Genomic DNA, 20,883 nt, shown 5'->3' with positions numbered 1-20,883 from the left:
GATTTCTGAAGGATCATGTGGTACTGAAGATAATGCTAATTCAGCTATTATCACATGAATATATTACAGTTTTAAATGTGTTAAAATAGAAAAACAGTTATCTTAAATTGTAGAAATATTTCCCAGTTTTAATGTTACTTTTTTTTTTTATGATAGTGTAAATCTAATGAAAATCTGGCCTTAGTGAACACCCTTAAAAAAAGTTATTTTGCCAAAAAAAAAAAAAACTAAACAAAAAACCCACTATTAATCTCAGAACAAACAAATTCCAAAAGTGATGCTCTATATGATAATAAATTAATCATACCAAACTAACAGAGGAAGATGTGTTTAGATTTAGAAGCACCCGTGCATTCTAAAGAAACTCCTCTGGGGCTGCAACATGGACTCTTAGGCTTCAAGCACTCTTTGATACGACCCAAAATGAGACCATACTATGAGGTTTTCTGTACATGCGGCAATGAGTATATTATTCAGGTCCTATGGAACTCCCCCAACCTCATGCAATTGTATTCTCGCAGTCTACTGGCAGTCCATTGTTCAGTCATCTGAGATTTCAGCCATGGCTACCAGGTTACACAAGTCACAGACTATACAGACCCTTAGACCCCCTTATATCAGAGAATGAAAATTCAGATATTTAGAGAGAAGTGTAAAACCATTCAATGCTATAATATATAATCCTCACCAAGGTGGCATTTGATAAATACAGTAAAAAAAGTAATATTATTACAATTTAACTGTTGTTTTATTATAATGTTTAGAAGCCATTACTCCAGTCTTCAGTGTCACATGATCCTTCAGAAGTCATCCTAATATAATGATTTGGTGTCCAAGAAATATTTCTTCTTATACTATTATTGATGAACAGTCATGTTGAAACAAGTGAAACATTTATGTTTCAGTATTTTTGTTGAAACAAGTAAATTTTTTTCTTCAGGATTCTTTGATGAACAGAAAAAGAAAATAGCAAAAAAAAAAAAAACAGCAATTATTTGAAAAAAAAATCTTTTGTAACTATGTAAATGTATTTACTGTGTCTTTTCAGTTTAATGCATCCTTGCTGAATTTTTTTTTTTTAATTTCTTTCAAATTTAATTTTAGTTCTCTTAGTGGAATCATAATTCTCTGCTAGCAGCAGGTAATAAGGTGCAGTGAATAATAAAATATATACAAAAATAAGCACACTGAGTGTAGAGAATCCATGATGCATCTGTTGCATGCATTATGGATTCAGTCATTAAATGAATAAATATAACACACTGGTAATGTAATATATTTAGCGTTCGGTCGATAATGAAGACTGGCCCCAGATTTGTGTAGTTTCAAATTACTTCTCTTATAATGTGATTAATCAAAGAGACTGGAATGTTTTTTTCCTTTTTCAGAATACATTAGCAGCTAACACTGGCTTGTGTTATTAGACTGCCATTTGTTGGTCATATATTGAAAATGAATGCTAATAGAAGTCAAATAATGTTTTAGCCTCAAGGCTAAATTCCATTCCATTTAATCCGCGCTCTAAATTAGTGGATAACGCCAGTCTCTCCCATTTGTAAACACTAATTTTCAGTTCTGACTGAAGTTATCATTATTTTGCCACTCAAAAGCAGTGAAAATTACAATAAATAATTGGACACATCACCATCTGCCTAAAAGTCTGTCTAATGCATATTACTGCATTTAAACATCCATTTGAATTGCTTTCAGTCTGCAAAACTAACATTATGTATCTTGTGCCATGATTTAATGACAAGTCTTAATAGAGTTGAACACTTAAAGTTTAACTCTGTAAAGGTTAAACATACAAATCACTGAGTGTTCAAAATCAGACAATAGTGGGAAACAGAGTGTGACATGCTGTGTGTTTTGTCACATGATATGTGAACTGATACTATAAATATAAGCCTGTTAAACAATCATTTTGATTCATATGGTAAATGTTTTTACCACTTATATGTATATTTATTTATAGCATTTTTTCAACTGTTCTGTCATGCACCAGGCCAAAAATAGTTAAATAACATCCCATCTCTACCAAATAAACCAACCAAATTTACAGGTAAAAACTTGATAATGACCTCATTTGAAATTCCACCCGTTACAACAAGCCTTATATCCCGTGTGATGAACTTTATTCTATTATGAAAAGAGACAGAGAGTAAACTGCATCAAAAATCACATAACTACAGGGACAGTTTGTAATCGAAGTAGTGCCTGGAGAGGTCAGAGGAAATGGAGAGCGAGTAAGTCAGTACAAAGAATGTGAGAGATAGAGACAAAGACAGGAAGGATGACAAGAAAAGATACACTTACAGAAAGGACAGTTAGTACATTATCAATGACAGGATGAACGAAATCAAAAGAAGGACAGCTTCAAGACAAACATGCTGCTGTCAAAAGTGAGAGAGTGAAAAAAATGTAAAGGACAGAAATGAGTGCACAGTGTGCAGAGTTAAATGTAACTGGGTTACCTTGGCACTGCCGTCTGAGTGGCGACGGGCACACAGCTGAAGCTGGGTCATCCACATCTGCTGCTCGTGTGCATCACAGGCTAAAAGAAGACACACATACTATCAATGGCCATATTCATTCAAGCTGTCTCTATAGTTAATTTAATTCAATAAACACAACACATACACATGAATTTGATTGTTCATTAAAAATAATATATGTGTTTGGCTATGTAAATTCTACGGAGCCCCGCACATGACATGCAAGAAAAAATAAATAAATTGTGCGCACGATTTACTAATTCGTTCCCTCAATGTACTATAACACGCACACAATTACTATTGCGCTCCCTCGATTTGCTATTGCGTTCATTCGATTTGCTAAATTGTGCGCACGATTTAGCAAATCGAGGGAACGAATTAGTAAATAGTGCACACGATTTAGCCTACTATTTTTTCTTGCATGTCATGTGCGGGGCTCCGTAAAATCCTTAGAAATAGTCATGCATATTAAAGGGTTCATATTAGGAGAAATGCATTTTACTTGAACTTTTATGGAAATGTTAACATTATCATTATATCACAGGTTAGGTGTCAATACAATCTAAATCCACCGCATTTGAAACCAACTGTCATGATAAGTTCCATATTTTATGATTTTTGGTAAATAATGACAATGAAATTTTGGCGCACAAGTTCATAGAATGTTGCAGGGATTACGTAGTTTTGTAGGCACATTCAGAAGTTACCATAAAAAGCCTGTTACCTCAACAAAAAGCCAATAGTTAGGGGTTCAAGTACGTAGAGATGAAACCTTATTGTAATTGTTAGAACGGTCAAGGATCAACAATCTCCATCTAAAACTGACTGGGCAGACCAAACAGTAAATCGTAGAGACTTGAAACTTGGAGGGATGGTAGTACTCACACTGTCTACAACGTCACTAAAGCTCTCAACCAATCAGACTGACGGGGACATTACAGTGATCAAAAGTATAAAATATATATTTAACTATACATAACTCCTAAACCGTTGGTCACAGACTCAAATGCCCTATTTCGTTGGAATCCCTGGCAACATTTTTGGGTATTTTGGATTGTATGAAAAATCTACCTTTGCAAACTAGTCCTAGGCTTTTCACCTGATCAGAACCAAACTAGTGCAGAAAGATTCTCTGGAGAGTGAATAGGGCTGTGCAAAAAATCGAATGCGATTTTCATGCGCATCTCATCAGTAAAGATGCTCCTGTGATTAGAAGTATATCTCCAGCAAGTGCGTTTTTTGCACACGTGCTTCTTAAAACTAGTCCAAAACTAGCCCAATCGCGTTTCCAGGAGGTTCCCCGATAAAAATTGCTTCCCGGGGTTAAAATATAGATTTTTGGAAGGGTTGCCTAGGTAAAATTCGCATTTTAGGGGCTAAATATCACGTTATTTGTATTGGGGTTGCTTCAAACCGCGGACATTAAAAACAATCGCAGGCAACACTGGTTCAGGTGGAGCGGCAGTTACTACACAGAGCCGTAGTTTACCGAAAACTAACACAAAATCGTTTTCAAAATCGACAAAGAATCGCCTGCGATTTTAACATCGATTTTGTGTAGATTGTCAGTGAATTACGGCTCGGTGTAGTATATGCCAACCAGTGTTGCCAAGTCTGTGGTTGTTTTTCATGTCCGCGGTTTGAAGCAACACCAATACAAATGCACAGCCCTAAGAGTGAATATAAATAATTATCAAAAAATGTTAACTTTCGACTCACTGTCACAAAGGGAGGCTAACACGTTCGAAAGGGGCAGGGCCACTTTTACTAAAATGGCTATGACTTTTGAAAGGAATGAGATATCTTTGCCAAACTCAGAACACTCAAGCAGGAACTCAATCGGAGTTCACATAAAAAAATAAAATAACGGAGCTTGGCCACTTGGTGGCTCTATAACAGGGGAAAAAAAATATAGCTATAACCACACAACCAATTGTCCGATGAACATGAGAATTGATACGCAGTGTCAACATGGCCAACATGTTGAGCACTTATTAGACAAGGTTAATGGAGGTCAATTGGAATGAATCTCAGTGTGCCCGCTTGACTTATGGCCATAAAGGTCTGTGAAAATTTGAAATAAATCGTCCACTGGGGAGCGATATAGCATTTTTCAAGGGAGTAAATAACTGTATATTGTGCAGTTTTTCCCAGTGTTTGGAATAACGCCGTTTAAAAGAACTAAGGCAGAGTCATGTGTTTCATGGTAGCCAATCAGAGCCAGTGTTTTCACACACATGCCGGCACACGCGCCAGTGGCGCCAAACACACACACACACACACACACACACACACACGCAACAGCTAAACAGAGATTTGCAGCAGCAGCTGAGATGGCGAGTCAGGAGCAAACATAGGTCACTGCACTTACATCAAATCACGATATGGACTAATATCTGTAAATATTAAGCCGGAACAGTCTATTTAAATATGAATCCTGCATGTTCTGCATGTCTGTGTTAATGAATGGAGCAGAAGCGCTTCTTCCTTTATCACACACACAGAAGCACGCGTGACGCTCGCGGGGATTTCAGTGTCTGCTGTCTTACTAAATAAGGACGTGAACACATGAACAACATCTCCAGAACTGCTCTGACAGTCACTTCATGAGCATTTGACCATTTGATTTGAGTAAAACTAGCGTCACATCACATACACAGAACTGTAAAGGTATACCAACCCGTTGCAATAGTCCCGTTAAAGACTATTGTTCAGCAGAATGTACATAGCCTACTACTAAGAAAAGAATCCAACATAATTTTTTTTAAGGTTTAATCACACAACATTTCTTCCATGTTTTATATTTAATAGTAAATCCCCTTTGTTTACCAAAAAGTTAAGTTAATTTTCAATAATTAAAAGATAAATTAAATTAATGTTTTATGAGTTTAATGTGCATCTCAGGAAATGCTTTATTTAAAACCCCAACTGAATGACACTTAAATGCACTTAATTCATCTGTCAACTTTATTGTCATTGTTCACAGTTCAAGTACAGACAGAGAAACAATGGGTAATAATTACATTTTCATTTTTGATGTATGCATTGGATTCTATGCATTTAAAAAATACAAATATTTTTTTTTTCTAAAAAAGGAAACTTGTTGACGTGCAATAAATATCGAAAGTTATGTACGAACACCTGTCTGTTCTACTTAACTTGTGAATGACTTGTGAAAACTGCTAAAAATAATACAAAATCTTTGACATATAGCAACTTTTTTTTTTTTTTTCACAGTAATGCAAATAGTTACTTTCCCTGGTAACGAGTTACTTTTATTATAGAGTAATTCAGTTACTAACTCAGTTACTTTTTGGAACAAGTAGTGAGTAACTATAACTAATTACTTTTTTAAAGTAACGTTCCCAACAGTGTTTTTTCCACACATACACACAATATTCATATCACCTGATAGACCTCCTCATTCTGAACAACTTTGCCTCTAGAACCATTTTTGTCAATCAAATCGTTTGTTAAAAAATTAAGAAGTAACAAAAAAAATTCTACTTTTGCAAACTAGTCCTAGTTTTCCACTAAAAAATACTGCAGTACAATTCTCTGGACTCTCCAGGTCAATAATTTTTATGGAGTTTTATGGAGATCGGACTATAGGTGGCGCTATAACAGTTAAAAAGGGTTCAAAAACACTATATTTCCATGGTAAATTACGTCAAATTGCAGAAAATGTTCATATATTCACACATAGATCTTCCCATTGTACGATCAATCTCCTCATTCTGAACAACTGCCTGTGGGACCACTGCTGTCAATCAAATTGTTCTTTAAATATTTGACATTATTTTAAAAAACGACTTTAGCAAACCCCTCAAATCCGACCATAGGTGGTGCTATAACAGTCCATATTTATATGGTAAATTACCTGGATTTACCCAAATACTTTTTAAATCATTGATTTTGGTTACAGGCTTGCTGATTAATACATAATGTATTTTTTATACATTTTACTCAAATACAGTAAAATACTGTAAACAGCCATACAAAAAAAAATAAAACATGTTTCAAGGAAATTACATGAACAAACCACTCTGTAAAAACCTTCAGAATATAGAAAGCAATAAAAATAGAAAGTTTGGTATATGTAAGTGGTACTGAAGTGGAGATTTTTGGTTTTAGTGTATGAGAAAAAAAAATGTTTTTCAGAAAACAGCCTATATATATACATACATTTAAATCTACAGACACACACAGAGAAAGTAATAATAAAATAAACACTTTAATGTGTATTGTGTATGTCTTCTTTCCACTAGTCTGAAAGAAGGCATATTATGGAAGCATATTATGGAACCCAAATATGTTTTTTCCTGTACTGTCTTGCCTAAAGAATATTTTGCATATCAGTCAATGGTTTGTTTTTTGTCCTATGAAAATCTAGTTTTAAGGTCATTAGGTATGGTATGGTTACCCAGGTAGAACAAATGCAAGTCTTTTCATCGACACAAGACCGAAAACTTAATTTGTGGCTTGTCTGCAACCTGGGGTAAAGACTGAGAAGGTGTGAAATGAGAAAAATAGCACCTGAAGATTATAATTTCAGAACGCTGGAACACTGGGAGCGGACGAGACTCCATCTGCGGCGAAGCTGTCAAACTACTGGGAATAACACTGGAGGGGACAGCTTGTTCCCAGTGAAATTCATCCTCTCAAAAACCTCTCAGAAATTGTCTTTGTTACAAATGGCCAATTTGGCTGGTGGCATTTTGCTTGTAAACTCCTGACACAGTCTAAATGAGTTCTCAGAGTCACCTCGGACCAAAAGAGTATTTTGATGTAGAAACATCATAAAAGACTGTGGCATGATACAGTGAATGAAAATATCCCTGGCATTTTTGAAACAACAGGAAAAACAGAGAGGGGAAAGTATAGACATCTAATCTGATGAGGAAGTAGCTGGCTGGAAAGAAAGGGTGAACATGGACAACTAAATCACAGATGAAGGGGGATGCCTGAGGGGAAAACACATATCAAAGAGATAATTTCTTAAGAGAAATTATGCAAGACAGAGTGAGGAGATGCAAGGTAAAATAGAATGGAGATCGAAGGGATCAAATCGGACACAAATGGCCAAGTCAAAAGCAAAAGCAAATGATTAAAACCCCAAAGAGGGAAGGCCGCTCACCCCGTAGTTTGAAGAAATCTCCATTTGCAGCACAGACTGTGAACATATAGGGAATCTCGTCGCTTGGGGCCACCGAGGAGCCGATGAGGGGCAGGGACCCTCGTGGCTTCTGGTTCTTACTGTACTCGTTGATGAAATACTGAAGCTGGCCGAGCTCAGGGTCCAACACAAAGTACCTGCATAATGAAAAACAGAGAGGAGATGATGGTTACATTACAACTAACCTAGATTTTGACAGCGTGTGAAGCCTGACGTGTTCTGAGTGGTTGCTCTGAATTGCTATGCGGTTGCTAGGTGTTCTTGTTGGTTTGTTAGGGTGCTGCTATGCAGTTGCTAAAGTATTCAGAGTGGCTTTATTACTGCATTGCTATGTGGTTGATATTGTGTTCTTGTTGGTTGCTAGTGTGTTCCTACGCGGTTCCTAAAATGTTCTTAATGGCTCTACAGGATTTACAGCTGCAACAAAAGATTATTTTGATAATCAATTAATCTAATGATTATTTCAATAATTAAGATAAAATATTGAGTTCTTCATATTCTGATTTATAGAAGAAAATCATGTTGTAATTCTAACTGAAAGCGACACTGATAATGTTTTTCATGATGTTTTGCTTTAAGCCATGGCAGCAATATAAAAGTAGCCCAATTCCGCAAAAGAAAAAAAACGGATTTGGCAACACCGTCCAAAATATTTTCACCATCACTGTGTTTTTTCTGTTGGATTTTCTGTGGGAGGGCTGAATTACCGTCTTGCACTACAGCACCACACTGGTCAAACCACATTATTGCAGGCCCTTACATTAGGTCATATGAAATGAAATGACTTTTCGACAACAAAAATATTTGTTAGTAATTTTTTGTTTATAATGTTAACCGCATTGTTATGTGATTTTTGTTGGTTTCTAGGGTATGCTAGAGCTTCTATTGTGCTCGGAGTGGTTTAATTAAATTGCTATGTGGTTGCTAGGGTGTCCTTGTTGGTTGCCAGGATGTTGTTATGCAGTTGCTAAAGTGTTCGGGTTGGTTTTACTGTGTTGACATGGGCTTCCTACCATGTTCTTGTTGGTTGCCAGAGTGTAGCTATGAATTCTGTAGATTCTTTACAGACATTTTATTATATGCCAGATGAGATAAGTAGCAGAACGCCTCTCTTCAAAATTCTGCCTGATTTTAGATATTATTTATGTCAGTAACAGAAACGTGCAAGTTACAGTATGTGCTGAGATTTGCTCCCTTATAAAGTATGAAAAATAGTAACAGTGATGGTTGCCTTAGAAAACACAATTACATACAGCTAATACAACTGGCATAAAACAAAAAGCGTATGAGAGTTTTACGGTGGCCATTATTACTCTCTCTCTCTCCTTTCCTTTCTCATTATTCGTGATGCATTACATGCCACGTCTGGTTCCCCTCTGTCAGAGCCAACCAGAGAGTTGCTTTATACGGGATCGTAACTCTGCAGGGAAAGGATTGTAATCACACGGTTTGGGTGCTGTAACACAACAAGCCACCCTCTCTTATTAAAAAATGGATGTGCTGCCAATTTCTCTTGTACGGTATCTCTGATGGGGTCTCTGAAAGCTAGACTAAGACACATCATTATTTTAAAAAGCAGCTAAAAGTATGAAGATCAAAGCGGCAACCAATGAATTGCTTTTGATGCCAGAGAACAGATGATCACTGTGGACCTTTGGTGACATTTGCTTACATAACCTCATCCTCCAGTGAGTCGCCAAAAAAAAAAAAAAAAGACATTGTGGTACTTCACCTCACCCTTTAAAAAAAAAAAATAATAATTTAATATAATATTAAATACACTTTTATATAATATTATATATAATAATTTTGGCTAAATGACTAAATTAAACTTTTTGTTGTATATTTGAATAACATTTGTATTATTATTATTTATTTATTTTTTAAGTTTGAGGGGACATATCTTACTTGTGGTCAGATTTCCTATATTCTGGTACCAGTGTATAATACAGTAAAACTGTACTTCAAAGAATGTCCTGGAATATTATGCGACATGATCAAACTCGAACTGTGCTAACATGTTCACATGTCTGTCTGTTTAAGTGCGAATTAATGAAATTTGTGATGGACATTAGCAGTACTATTCAGTTAGTTATCCTCCTCAAGGCTCAGTTCTCATCAGATCAAAGTATTGAGTGGTGTGAAAACCTTTCTCTCAAACACACACCCACAAATCATTAAGCACTAAACAGTGACTAGTGCTGAAATTAATGTGAGGGCTATTTCTGAGCCATTGCGGAGGGCGGGTAACCCTCCGGTCCTGATGTTTGCTATATGCTTGGCCTGTCCCTCATCGATCACTGGAGTAAGCAACAGAATGAGCACAACATTATGGATGCGAGGGATTTCCCATCACGGATGAGTCATAGTCTTTCCCAGATAAAAGAGCCTTGACTGTGGGCTGTGCTGCACTCAACCCTGCAGCACACACAACCATGAAATCTGACAAAAAAAATCTCCTGCTTTCAATGAGAGGCTCTTGCTTTGGAGTGTTTCTGCATAGCTCAGCTGGTAAAGAGCTTATGTCACATTTAGATTCCTGACTACAAATAGACCCTTTCATTATATGAAGGTCTTTTAAAACAGATCATTAAATAATGACCTTTCAGAACACTGATGTCTGTTTTTAGGATGCATGAGATCTTCTTATTTATCTCAAGACTAGACTTTGTGTTATCATATGAAAAAATAAGCATACTAATGTAATTATACAATACAATATAAATCTGCAGTGAGCCTGTAGGATAAATCAAATCATAAGAGAATATTACATAACACCAGAACGTAGATAACAGGTAGGCAAACTAAGACACGAGATGTGCATCTTCTACAGCAATAGATTTCATCACATTTTACAAAATGCAACATTACTAAAATATGGACAGTGATGTCCATGTCAAAAACCTTTAAAATTATCACGAAGAAAAACATAACAATGTATTTACTTAATTTACTTATTTTTTTTTACAATGACAATGCGTGTATGTGTGTGAATATATATTTGTTAGTTTTATTTTATTGATATTATTATTGTTTTATTTTTATTTTATTTATTTAAATTGTAGAATGATAAACCAAACTGTTTTATTTTTTATGCATGACGTCATAATGAATTTAAATATATATTGATGTGATTTTTATATTGCTATCGCTGATGAAAACTTAATTGAACACGATCTATAGGTAGGTGGATAAAGCTGCACAGATGTTCAGCATCAACGGAGGAGAAGCCAAACAAACGTAAACAATGAAACGTAACGTAAACAATTTCATTCATGTATAACGTCATTATGCACTTAAAAACGCGTTCTGTGGATTGCTGGAAGATGACGTGTCTTCATTCTTTGATCCAGAAACTGGATGTCATGGAAATGATGGAACGAAATTATCAGAAATGCCCACCAAGTGAAAATCAATACTACATTACATTTACATTTAGTCATTCTTATGTTGGAATATAAGTCTACGAAGAAAAACATTGGGCATCCTGTATCGGTGTAAAAGTTGTGAAGTGTGAGCAAGCGCAGAACTCTTTAACGTTACCTGTGTTGCCAGCCTTGCAGTAAATTGGTGTATTTGTTTAAAACCCCTTCCAAGTGTCGTTTTTGGGTCTGAGACGGGTGAGTGTCCGAAACAGCCCCTGTTCCCGGACTATACGAGCCGCTTCTTGCCTGTCTGTGTGCGGGATTCCCCAGATCCAATGACCACTTTCCTTTACTGCTCCCTGAATGCGACACGTTCAATGTTTTTTCCATGATTATTCAAAACTCTGGATAATACAATATGACGGTTCAAAATCCAAAGCACAGTTTCAAAAGCAAAGCAAAGATACTGCTGAAAAAGATCATCGTATGGAGAGAAGGCTTGCCTTGGACTCTTTAATGGGCTTCTCCGTGTTTCCATTGGAATAATCGTGTGGTCACTCCCCTCCCGCGCTCCACCGACAGGAATGCTGCAGCTTATAGGCTAAAGCAGAAAGGCGCTCGTGAATGTGAATATGATGGCTGATTGTAAAACCACGCCCCCCTCATTATCATATGTACGGAAAAACAGTATTAACAATAAAAATAAATATTATAGAAATATATTATTTTAAAATACATTGAAATAATAACATGAAATAAATAAAATAAAATAATAAAATAATAAAAAATAAATAAAATAAAAAATACAAATTTTCTTTTCTTTTTATTTATTATACAATTTTATATATAAAAGACCTCTAACACTAGCTTGCTCTATTCTTTTTCTATTCTATCTGTTTTCTTTGTATTTATTATATTATTTAAAAGCCCTTAAAAGCTACATGTACTGCGTTAAGCTAACTGAGACTTGTTATAGCGCTTGAATATCATTGCTTTTTTGTTGTTTTTGATTGCTTCCATTGTCCTCATTTTGTAAGTCGCTTTGGATTAAAGCGTCTGCTAAATGACTAAATGTAATGTTAATGTAATAAAAAGATTAATAAACTTGGCAATTTACAGATATGAAGTTATGATAAACTCTTTAGTATTTATTATTATTATTTTAGTCTTCATTTGATATTTTCTGTTTATTACACTATTGTTGCAGTCGTAATTTTTTGAGGGGTAAAAAAATAATTTCCACACATTAAAAAATATATTTTTTAATAAATATATATATAGTCGTTTGAAACATTCAGCAATTCATTATATATATAATATATATATAATATATACATTATATATATAATGAATATAATGAATTATATATATTATATACATTATATATATATATATATATATATATATATATATATATATATATATATAAAATGAATAGCTGAATGTAAATATATATATATATTATATATTATTAAAAATGGTGGGTCTTATGTAAAAGTAAAAGTAAAGTCTGCACATAAAAGGTTTTTGTAGCAGTGGCAAAAACAGAGAGGGGGGGGGGGGGTATTATGCACACCATTATGTAGATTTTGTCTTCAATACAGTATTTGTTTAAATTTATGAGTATGCATTAATATAATAGATATTAATGTCATGAGCTAATACGTTTAAGGAGTATTGTTCACAACGTATTCAGTTATAAGCTTTATTCTACCAAAGTAGAGTGAATGATTAGTTCCAGACCTAATGAATTGCGGTATACACATAAACTGAATGAAATGATTCGCCAGTCTGTGTAACGGTTTTTACAGCTACTATTTTAGACAGCGAATAGTGACGTTTAGAAATGAAAAATAAATAAATAAATAAATAAATAAATACATACATAAAAACTACAACTCCCAGAATCCCCAGCTTTCGTTGATGACGCAGTCAAAAGTGGACCAACACGTTCCCTTCCATCGAGCAACTGCTTGATTTTATAGTATTATTACCTATATTGTTTACTTGAAACACTTATCCACTAGTGGAAAGCAAAAGTGGTTATGGCGGCTCCGTTGAAAGTATGTATTGTTGGTTCAGGAAACTGGTGAGTATGAACGTGTAATGATTATATGATCTGTATTTGATTGGTAATAAGATTAATATACAGAACATATGGCGTCGACCAACTGCTATAGCTTAGAAAGTACTTACTTAGACTGGAGCACAAGTTTAATACCCTGTAAGAAACAGCAGTTACAGCGAGCTGATATTCAGATCCATATTTTAAGCATTATTTTTCTGGGCAAAATCAAGTGGTTAATGATTTAACTGCATTGATATGGAGATCTTCATGCATAACCCTCTTGACTGCAGCTGGCAAATCAGCTTCTCAGAGTTGTAAACCCTGCTTGGAATGTCTTAAGTGAACTGCTTTTTAACAACAGACTGGCATTTTGATTAAAGGTACTGTTGTGTTTTTCTGTGCCAAGGGGCTCTGCAATTGCAAGAATTGTTGGAACCAATGCACAGAAACTCCAGCACTTTGCCACCACAGTCAAGATGTGGGTTTATGAAGAAATGGTCAATGACAAAAAGCTGTCTGAGATCATCAACACAGAACACGAGAATGTCAAGTACCTCCCAGGCTACAAACTCCCAAAGAATGTGGTAAGACGGTGTTATAGGTGCCCCAGAACTTGGTAAATAATAATAATTCTGGATAATAAGTAATTATATTTTTGGTATAAGGAAAGGTAAACACTGTGTACTATATATATATATATATATATATATAGATAGATAGATAGATAGATAGATAGATAGATAGATAGATAGTTTTTTGTTGTTGTTGTTGTTTGTTTGTTTAAAAAAAAAATTGATCGGTTAAAAATTGCACTTAAAATTGCTATTAATCTGTCTGATTTGTGTGCTTGCTATCTGTTGACTATCATTTGAAACCAAATCATCTTTTGCACATAATTCTGAATTTAAAAAAAAAAGTTTTATTCAAATAAGCATCAGATTTATGGGGTTTGAACATTTTGCTGTAGGTTGCAGTGCCACAGCTTCGGGATGCTGCAGAGGGTGCCGACCTCTTGGTTTTCGTGGTCCCTCACCAGTTCATCCGGAAACTGTGCGATGAGATGGTGGGCTGTGTTTCGGAGAAGGCTCGTGGAATTACATTAATCAAAGTAAGTTGTTTAAAATGTATAGACGCGTTTCCCCCTTCAGTAATATTAAGTTAATTTTACTTTTAATAAGTAGTATAATATATTATATCAAAGTTTACTACAGAGATGCAGTTAAGTTATTTATTTTATTTTTTGAAAGTTGCACTCAAAATCAACTTAAAAAACTGATAGCTGGGCCATATGCTCCAAAAATAAGCATGATGATTCTTCTCATAATGTTTGCTCTTTGTGAAATTTCCATAATGGAGAGACCGTACAAACAAACAATTATTTATTCCTATTATGCGTTGATAGTGAATGTACTTGTCTAATTAATTTAATAATAATCCTGTATTATATTCCGCTATTAGCAAGCCAAATGCTGCCCACGGCTGTTTTTGATTTCATTGTCTTAGTTTTGGTCAAACCTTGTGCGTCCTCTTCGATGCAGACCGGATGTTCAGTACTGAACAATGCTGAGAAGTCTCTGACTTGATATCTTTCTAAAAGAGCAACATATGTGGAGTGACTCATAGGTAAAAAAAAGCCCCTTTGGCCTGCTGGCCATCTCTTTGTGTGCAATTTATTTCCTGGTGCCAGTTTGTCTCCTCTGTTACTGGCTGTGTTGCACATTGCTTCATATCTGCAGTTATACCTCTCCAAATTTGATTTATCCTTTCCACTTCACTATTTAAAAAGTAATCACGTTTCTCACAGTGTTGTGTGTTTATTTTAAAAGATATAGTTTGTTTGTCTGTCTTTTTTTTTTCTTCAGATTTCTACCCATTTCTTGTGTACTCATTTCACCCTCTTTATTATTTGTGTTCCGCTTTACTGTTTCTCCTCATTTTTTGAGTCATTAGGTAAAAATGGTCCAAACAGCTCTGCTCCAGAGTTATATCTGCCGAGGGGGAAATAGTGTGATGCTACATTAAAAAAAGAATTGGTGTGTCCTTTTTTTCTTTTTTTGTAGGGTATTGATGAAGGACCAGAAGGATTGAAGCTCATCTCTGATATCATTCGGGAAAAAATGGGCATTGATGTCAGCGTCCTAATGGGGGCCAATATTGCCAATGAAGTAGCAGCTGAGAAGTTCTGTGAGAGCACCATTGGTGAGTGAAAAATATTTGGAGCTGTTGGTAGTGTTGCACTTTAGCAACTAAATGCTAAAAACCACCAGGAGCTAACTCTACAGACTTTTTCTTTGATCCACAGGCAGCAAGGTGTTGGAGAACGGCCTCTTGTTTAAAGAGCTCCTGCAGACACCTAATTTCAGAATCACCGTGGTGGATGATGCTGACACAGTAGAGCTTTGTGGAGCCCTCAAGGTAAATATCAGTCTTGTCTTGTTGCTCATCCCGGGGGAAATATCTTGATTCAGGCACCTGAGGTGCAGAACTCAGACCTCTGTGTAAAGAAGAGCTTGCGCTGCTAAATTTACAATTAGATGCTGTAAGGCTGCTGTTCTCCTTGTAAACACATTGTAAAAATCATTGCAATATTGGCAAGCTTTGACAAATACTCTTGGTTATTTACAGCTTAAAGGGATAGTTCACCTGAAACTGAAAATTCTTCATTCACTCACCCTTATGTCGTTCTAAACCTGTATGGCTTTCTTTTCTCTGTGGAATGGTTTTTTTTTTTTCATTGGTTTTATTTTTGTCCATACAATCGAAATCAATGGTAACCAAAACCTTTGAAACCTCATATTTTGTGTACAGCAGAAAAAAAGAAAAGGTCATACAGGTTTGAAACGACATGAAAGTGAGTAAATGATGACAATTTTCATTCAAAACTCATGTTGTTCCAAGCCCATGTGTAGTACAAAAGAAGAAATTTTTTTTCCCCAATATAATGAATGTGAATGTGAATTTGGGCAGTCGACCTCAAAAAGGATAGAAAAGCACCATTACAATATGTAAAGTAGTCTATATGAGTCTTCTGAAGCCTTATGGTAGCTTAATGTGATAAAGAGACCTACATTTAGGTTATTCCCTTATAATCTTCCTCTCTGCTGGAAATGTGGAGTTGTGCATTAGCTGTTGTTTAAATCTGAACATTTTGTGAACTGTTGGTTATTTGTTGCCAAAATACGAGATCTGAGATCGAGTTTAACCACATAAATAGTGTGTGCTACTAATAGTTAAAAGATTGACTATAAAAATATAAATATAATACACTAGTCTTTTATGGTTATACTTCAAAATACAATTATACTTCAATATACAATTTATATGTATGTGTGTGTATATTATATATATATATATATATATATATGTGTATATATAGACACTCACACACAAAATATTAATATTTATTTATAGGCTGCATCCGAAAACTTAGGCAGGTGACTTGCTGCCTCGCTATCGTATGAGGCAATGACTTTGCAGGCAGCGTTAAAAGTGGAAAACATTAATCAGAAACATACATTTACACACAAACTGACCACCGACCGCAACTTTCAGACGCCATCTTTATTTTTTGGCTTAACTGTAACAGAATGGAATGTACAGGATTGTGGGATATCAAAGGCAACGAAGAATACAGCTATGCTGCCTTCAAAAATCGGCCAGATAAAGGCATCTCAGGAGACAGGAACTGAAGCTAACATTGAATTCGGACAGGCCTTGATGCCTTCTTATCTTGGAATGAGTCCTCCGAAGGCAGCATTTTTCAGTTTTCAGATGCAGCCATAGTCTACTAGCTTCATTTCAGTTGCCAAAGTGCAAATTGTAGCTCTAACTAGCCTTCTGATAACCCTTACTTCCGTATTTCTCACTGTTTTAGCAAATTAGAATGATTTCTGAATGATCACGTGAGACTGAAGACAGTAATATTGGCTGCAGAAAATTCAGCTTTGCATCACAGAAATAAATAACATTTTAAATTTAATTAAAATAGAAAACAGTCACTTTAACCTGTAATAATATTTCACATTATTACTGTTTTTATTATATTTTTAATCAAATAAAGTCAGCCAGGGTGAGCATAAGAGTCTTCTTTTAAAAACATTTTTTTTTTTATAAAACGTACCAACCCCAAACATGTGAATGGTAGTGTATCTAATACTAGAATGTGGGAATTGTGCTTTTGTCACTTAAAACAATAATCGGACACTAATTTGTACCCTTCTTATAGAAAGTGCCGGATACATTGCACCATTCTGCCATTCTAATAATAGCCCTCACTTCCTTATTTTACCTTGTTATAGAACATTGTTGCAGTGGGCGCAGGCTTCTGTGATGGTCTGCAGTGTGGAGACAACACCAAAGCAGCTGTCATTCGGCTGGGATTGATGGAGATGATCACCTTCGCTAAACTCTTCAGCAAAGACGATTCTGTATCTTCCACCACATTCCTCGAGAGCTGCGGCGTGGCTGACCTCATCACCACCTGCTACGGAGGACGAAACCGGCGCGTGGCAGCGGCTTTTGCCAAGACAGGGAAGGTAAAAAGAAAAGAAGACCGATTTATTTCAGCCTTTCATCACTTGCCTGGTGGCATGTAATGTATGTTTTATGGATTGAAGGAAGACGCTGCGCATTAGGCACATTTGCTGATGCAGAAAAGATCAATAAAGATGTATTTTTCTTTCAGAGCATCGAGGAACTGGAGAAGGAGATGTTAAATGGACAAAAGCTTCAGGGACCATTGACTTCTGCTGAGGTCTATCATATCCTCAAACAGAAGGGCCTAGTCGATAAGTATGTGTAAACTTTTTTTATATATATATAACACAGTCATAATTATATTAATTCTATATATTTACAATAGCCTTTATGTCGGTTGACATGGTCCTGACATGATGCTTACAGTATGTAGGTGTCAGGTTTGAGTCCCAAAACATCCCAACTCACAATAATTATGGCACTTTACCTATTAAATAAAAACCTAAAATAAACAGTTTTTCATATTTTACAAATTTGTAAACACTGATTACAGGAAGAGTAACCCTGATTTGCATGATTTTTTTCTAGCAATAAATTCCATAAAAAAAGAGATTTATAAATATTCTTCGTTTTAATGCATCAGTTTATCCCCTGTGGCTGTCATTATGCATTTAAAATGAGTCCGTGATTATTTGTACTTGAAATAGCATACACATTAGTGTCCAGTTATTCTTTTTAAGTTATAAAAAAACAAATCCCACATTCTATTATTAAATATACCACCATTCAAAAGTTTGGGGTTGGTAAGATTAAAAAAAAAAAAAAAAATTTTTTACAGAAATTAAATGGACTTTCTAAAAAAAATGTTATTATAAAAATAATAAGAAGAATTATTGGTCAATGCTATTTGCCACAAAAGGATCCCGCTTAAAAAAAATCAGTAGAACAACTAATTTATGGAAAGTGCTTGATTCATTGCATTATTCAGTGTTTTATATAGATTGATTTTTCTACTGCAGTGTCAGTCCAGCTTGAGCAACCTCGGGGCTAAATGTCTTGCTGTAGGGCAAAGTGATCTTTGTCTATATGCATTAGCAAAATTGGTGGCATCTCAAATCTACATTATTCTCCAGGTTCCCCCTGTTCACGGCTGTTTATCAGATCTGTTTCGAGGGCAAGCCAGTTCAGGACATGATCACCTACCTGCAGAGCCATCCAGAGCACCTGTGAGAGTCCCACATTGTCCTCCTCCTCCAACACCATCCCCTATGGTCTGTTAGATTGTCCTACCTCTAACATTTCTAATTTTCTTAATTTATTTTTTTTACTTTGTATACTCATACAATGTTATTTTTTAAAACTTCTTTTTTTTGGTCCCAGGTCCAGTTCAACACTAATGGTTAGGCTTGAACTCAGGAGTTTGTTTCTGACCTAGCAAGTTTTGTTGTTATCAGACATGACAATTTACTCAAAGAGTTTTTATAGAAAAGCCATTGTCTAGTCTGTGTGAACATTATGGCGTTTTTAACTGTTTACTCTCTGTCTGACTGCCCTCTCTTGTGGACGGTCCACAATATCAGCTCACTGACAGACGAGATGAAATGCCTCTTTATAAATTAATGACTAGAGAGGTCTCTACACATCCATATTGAGAGGAACACAACACAACTAGAATACCTCTTACAATCTTTACTATATTCAGCATAATTCCAGTTTTTGATACTTTCACACATCGTTCGACACAGGCATAAGCTAGGTTTAGAACGAAGTATACGCTTTCATTATTTCAATTCAAATTGCTTAGTTTCTTATTAATAAATAATGAAACTGCCATTCACAATGAACATTTTGGCGCACGTTAGATGAAGTAAAACTAGATTTCTGTGAAGATGCAAAAATGCCTTTTAACTCCTCACTGGTCGGGAACATTTCTCACAGGTCAATAAATACTTGAATGGACTCGCTTTGGTTTTGAGGTTGTTTTTGTTTTAAAGGACAATATATTCTATAAAAGGGGGCTCAAATCTGTCATCTCATTTTCCCAGCAACCCCCTTTTAAAACTAAGTGCTTACAAGACAGTGGGAAAATGAAAACTTGTTACAACATGACATAGTTGGCTGTACGTTTTATCATGTAATATTAAAAACAATACAATGTCACATATCTAAGCTTCAGCATTGCATTGAAATCATCTTAGAAACCCCCAATCATCGATACCCTATGCAGTAACTGTTTTAGCATCCTGAAAAGCCGATTAGCTACCAAATCTACAGTTCCTGTTTTGATCATTTACATTTTTAATGAAGATTGGCATTAAAATACTAATGTAATCTTCAGTTGTACTAAGAAAAGAATGAAGGAATGATTTAGTAAGATCTGTAGTGTTCACATATGGGAGCAGCTAGTGTTTGGATCCATAATGGCGTTCTTTTTTAGCACTATACTGTGTTTATAGATGTGACATTGTTGTGTTGTTTTTATTCTTTTTTAGTGTTTATGTAAGACTTAAATTCATACAAGTATTCAGCTGTGGAAATGTTGCAGTGTACTGAGTCTAACACTCCACTGGATTAACTATATATGTATCCATGGTGATAAACCTGTACTGTTTTTTTTCTCCTCTGAGAATGATATTTACACGTTGTATGATAGGTGTCATCAAGTCTGAAACAAAGGCTGCTTTGGAAAATAACCAATAAAATGTTTGTTCCATTAATGTATTCATATTGAATTAAATATGAAGCAACACTGTAACTGCAACATTTTAAGATCTTAATGTAGTATAAGATAGTCCCATGTTAGATGTAGTGCACAAGTAATGCAGATGAACTGAACACTCCAAATTTATTTATACGTGACATTAATGTTGGTTGTATTTAGCCCTTCCTGAAGTGTAATTTTACTCAACCTGATAATGCTGATGAATTACCCTATTTAGATTTTTTCTTTATGACATTCCTTCATGAATAAAACACATGATTTATATTCAAAACACTTTTTCAGAATTGATCAGTTGCAGCACAAGATAAATTATGGTACAAATTTTTTTTATTCCAGAATGCTTTTTTTTTTTTTTTTTTTTTTTTTTTGCTTTCCTCAAAATGTGACACAATGTATAATAAAATACAACTCTAAAAGTCCCAGAATCAGGGAATTTGAGAGTCAAAACATTAAACAACAATAAAAAAGGGAAACTGCACTGCTCCTTTATAGAAGCCATATATGAACATCCTGTTTGAAATCTCCCAACAGGACCGTTTTATTTCTGTAAAACACTCAAGAACCTCTCTGAAATAAACTTC

General features: G+C 35.1%; 2 protein-coding genes across 2 annotated transcripts in view; one reads left to right on the top strand and one right to left on the bottom strand.

Moving 5' to 3' along the window:
* The window catches only part of LOC132103283 (oxysterol-binding protein-related protein 10-like), a 43,463-nt gene extending 31,930 nt beyond the window's left edge, over positions 1–11,533 (bottom strand). Inside the window, exons 1-3 of the mRNA XM_059508256.1 lie at positions 11,215–11,533; positions 7,633–7,808; positions 2,475–2,554 (exon numbers count right to left, since the gene is read on the bottom strand). Coding sequence (XP_059364239.1) covers positions 2,475–2,554; positions 7,633–7,808; positions 11,215–11,426 — 468 coding nt within the window. The 5' untranslated portion in view covers positions 11,427–11,533. The remainder of the gene's footprint in view (positions 1–2,474; positions 2,555–7,632; positions 7,809–11,214) is intronic.
* A 1,430-nt stretch (positions 11,534–12,963) lies between these two features.
* LOC132103282 (glycerol-3-phosphate dehydrogenase 1-like protein) lies at positions 12,964–19,744 on the top strand. Its single transcript, XM_059508255.1, has 8 exons — positions 12,964–13,125; positions 13,511–13,688; positions 14,072–14,212; positions 15,165–15,303; positions 15,407–15,519; positions 17,403–17,639; positions 17,789–17,895; positions 18,714–19,744. Exons 1-8 carry the CDS (start codon positions 13,082–13,084, stop codon positions 18,808–18,810), a joined length of 1,056 nt encoding a protein of 351 aa, XP_059364238.1. The 5' UTR covers positions 12,964–13,081; the 3' UTR covers positions 18,811–19,744.
* The last annotated feature ends 1,139 nt before the right edge of the window (positions 19,745–20,883 follow it).

The sequence above is a fragment of the Carassius carassius genome, chromosome 24 (assembly GCF_963082965.1).
Source record: "Carassius carassius chromosome 24, fCarCar2.1, whole genome shotgun sequence".
Classification (NCBI taxonomy): Eukaryota; Metazoa; Chordata; class Actinopteri; order Cypriniformes; family Cyprinidae; genus Carassius; species Carassius carassius.
This window is presented reverse-complemented; position numbering and strand designations above follow the sequence as displayed.

Coding starts and splice junctions, on each gene's coding strand:
- LOC132103282 (XM_059508255.1), top strand. CDS start 13,082: ATGGCGGCTCCGTTGAAAGTATGTATTGTTGGTTCAGGAAACTG. Junction 14,213..15,164: donor GTGGAATTACATTAATCAAA/GTAAGTTGTTTA, acceptor CTTTTTTTGTAG/GGTATTGATGAAGGACCAGA. Junction 15,520..17,402: donor AGCTTTGTGGAGCCCTCAAG/GTAAATATCAGT, acceptor ACCTTGTTATAG/AACATTGTTGCAGTGGGCGC.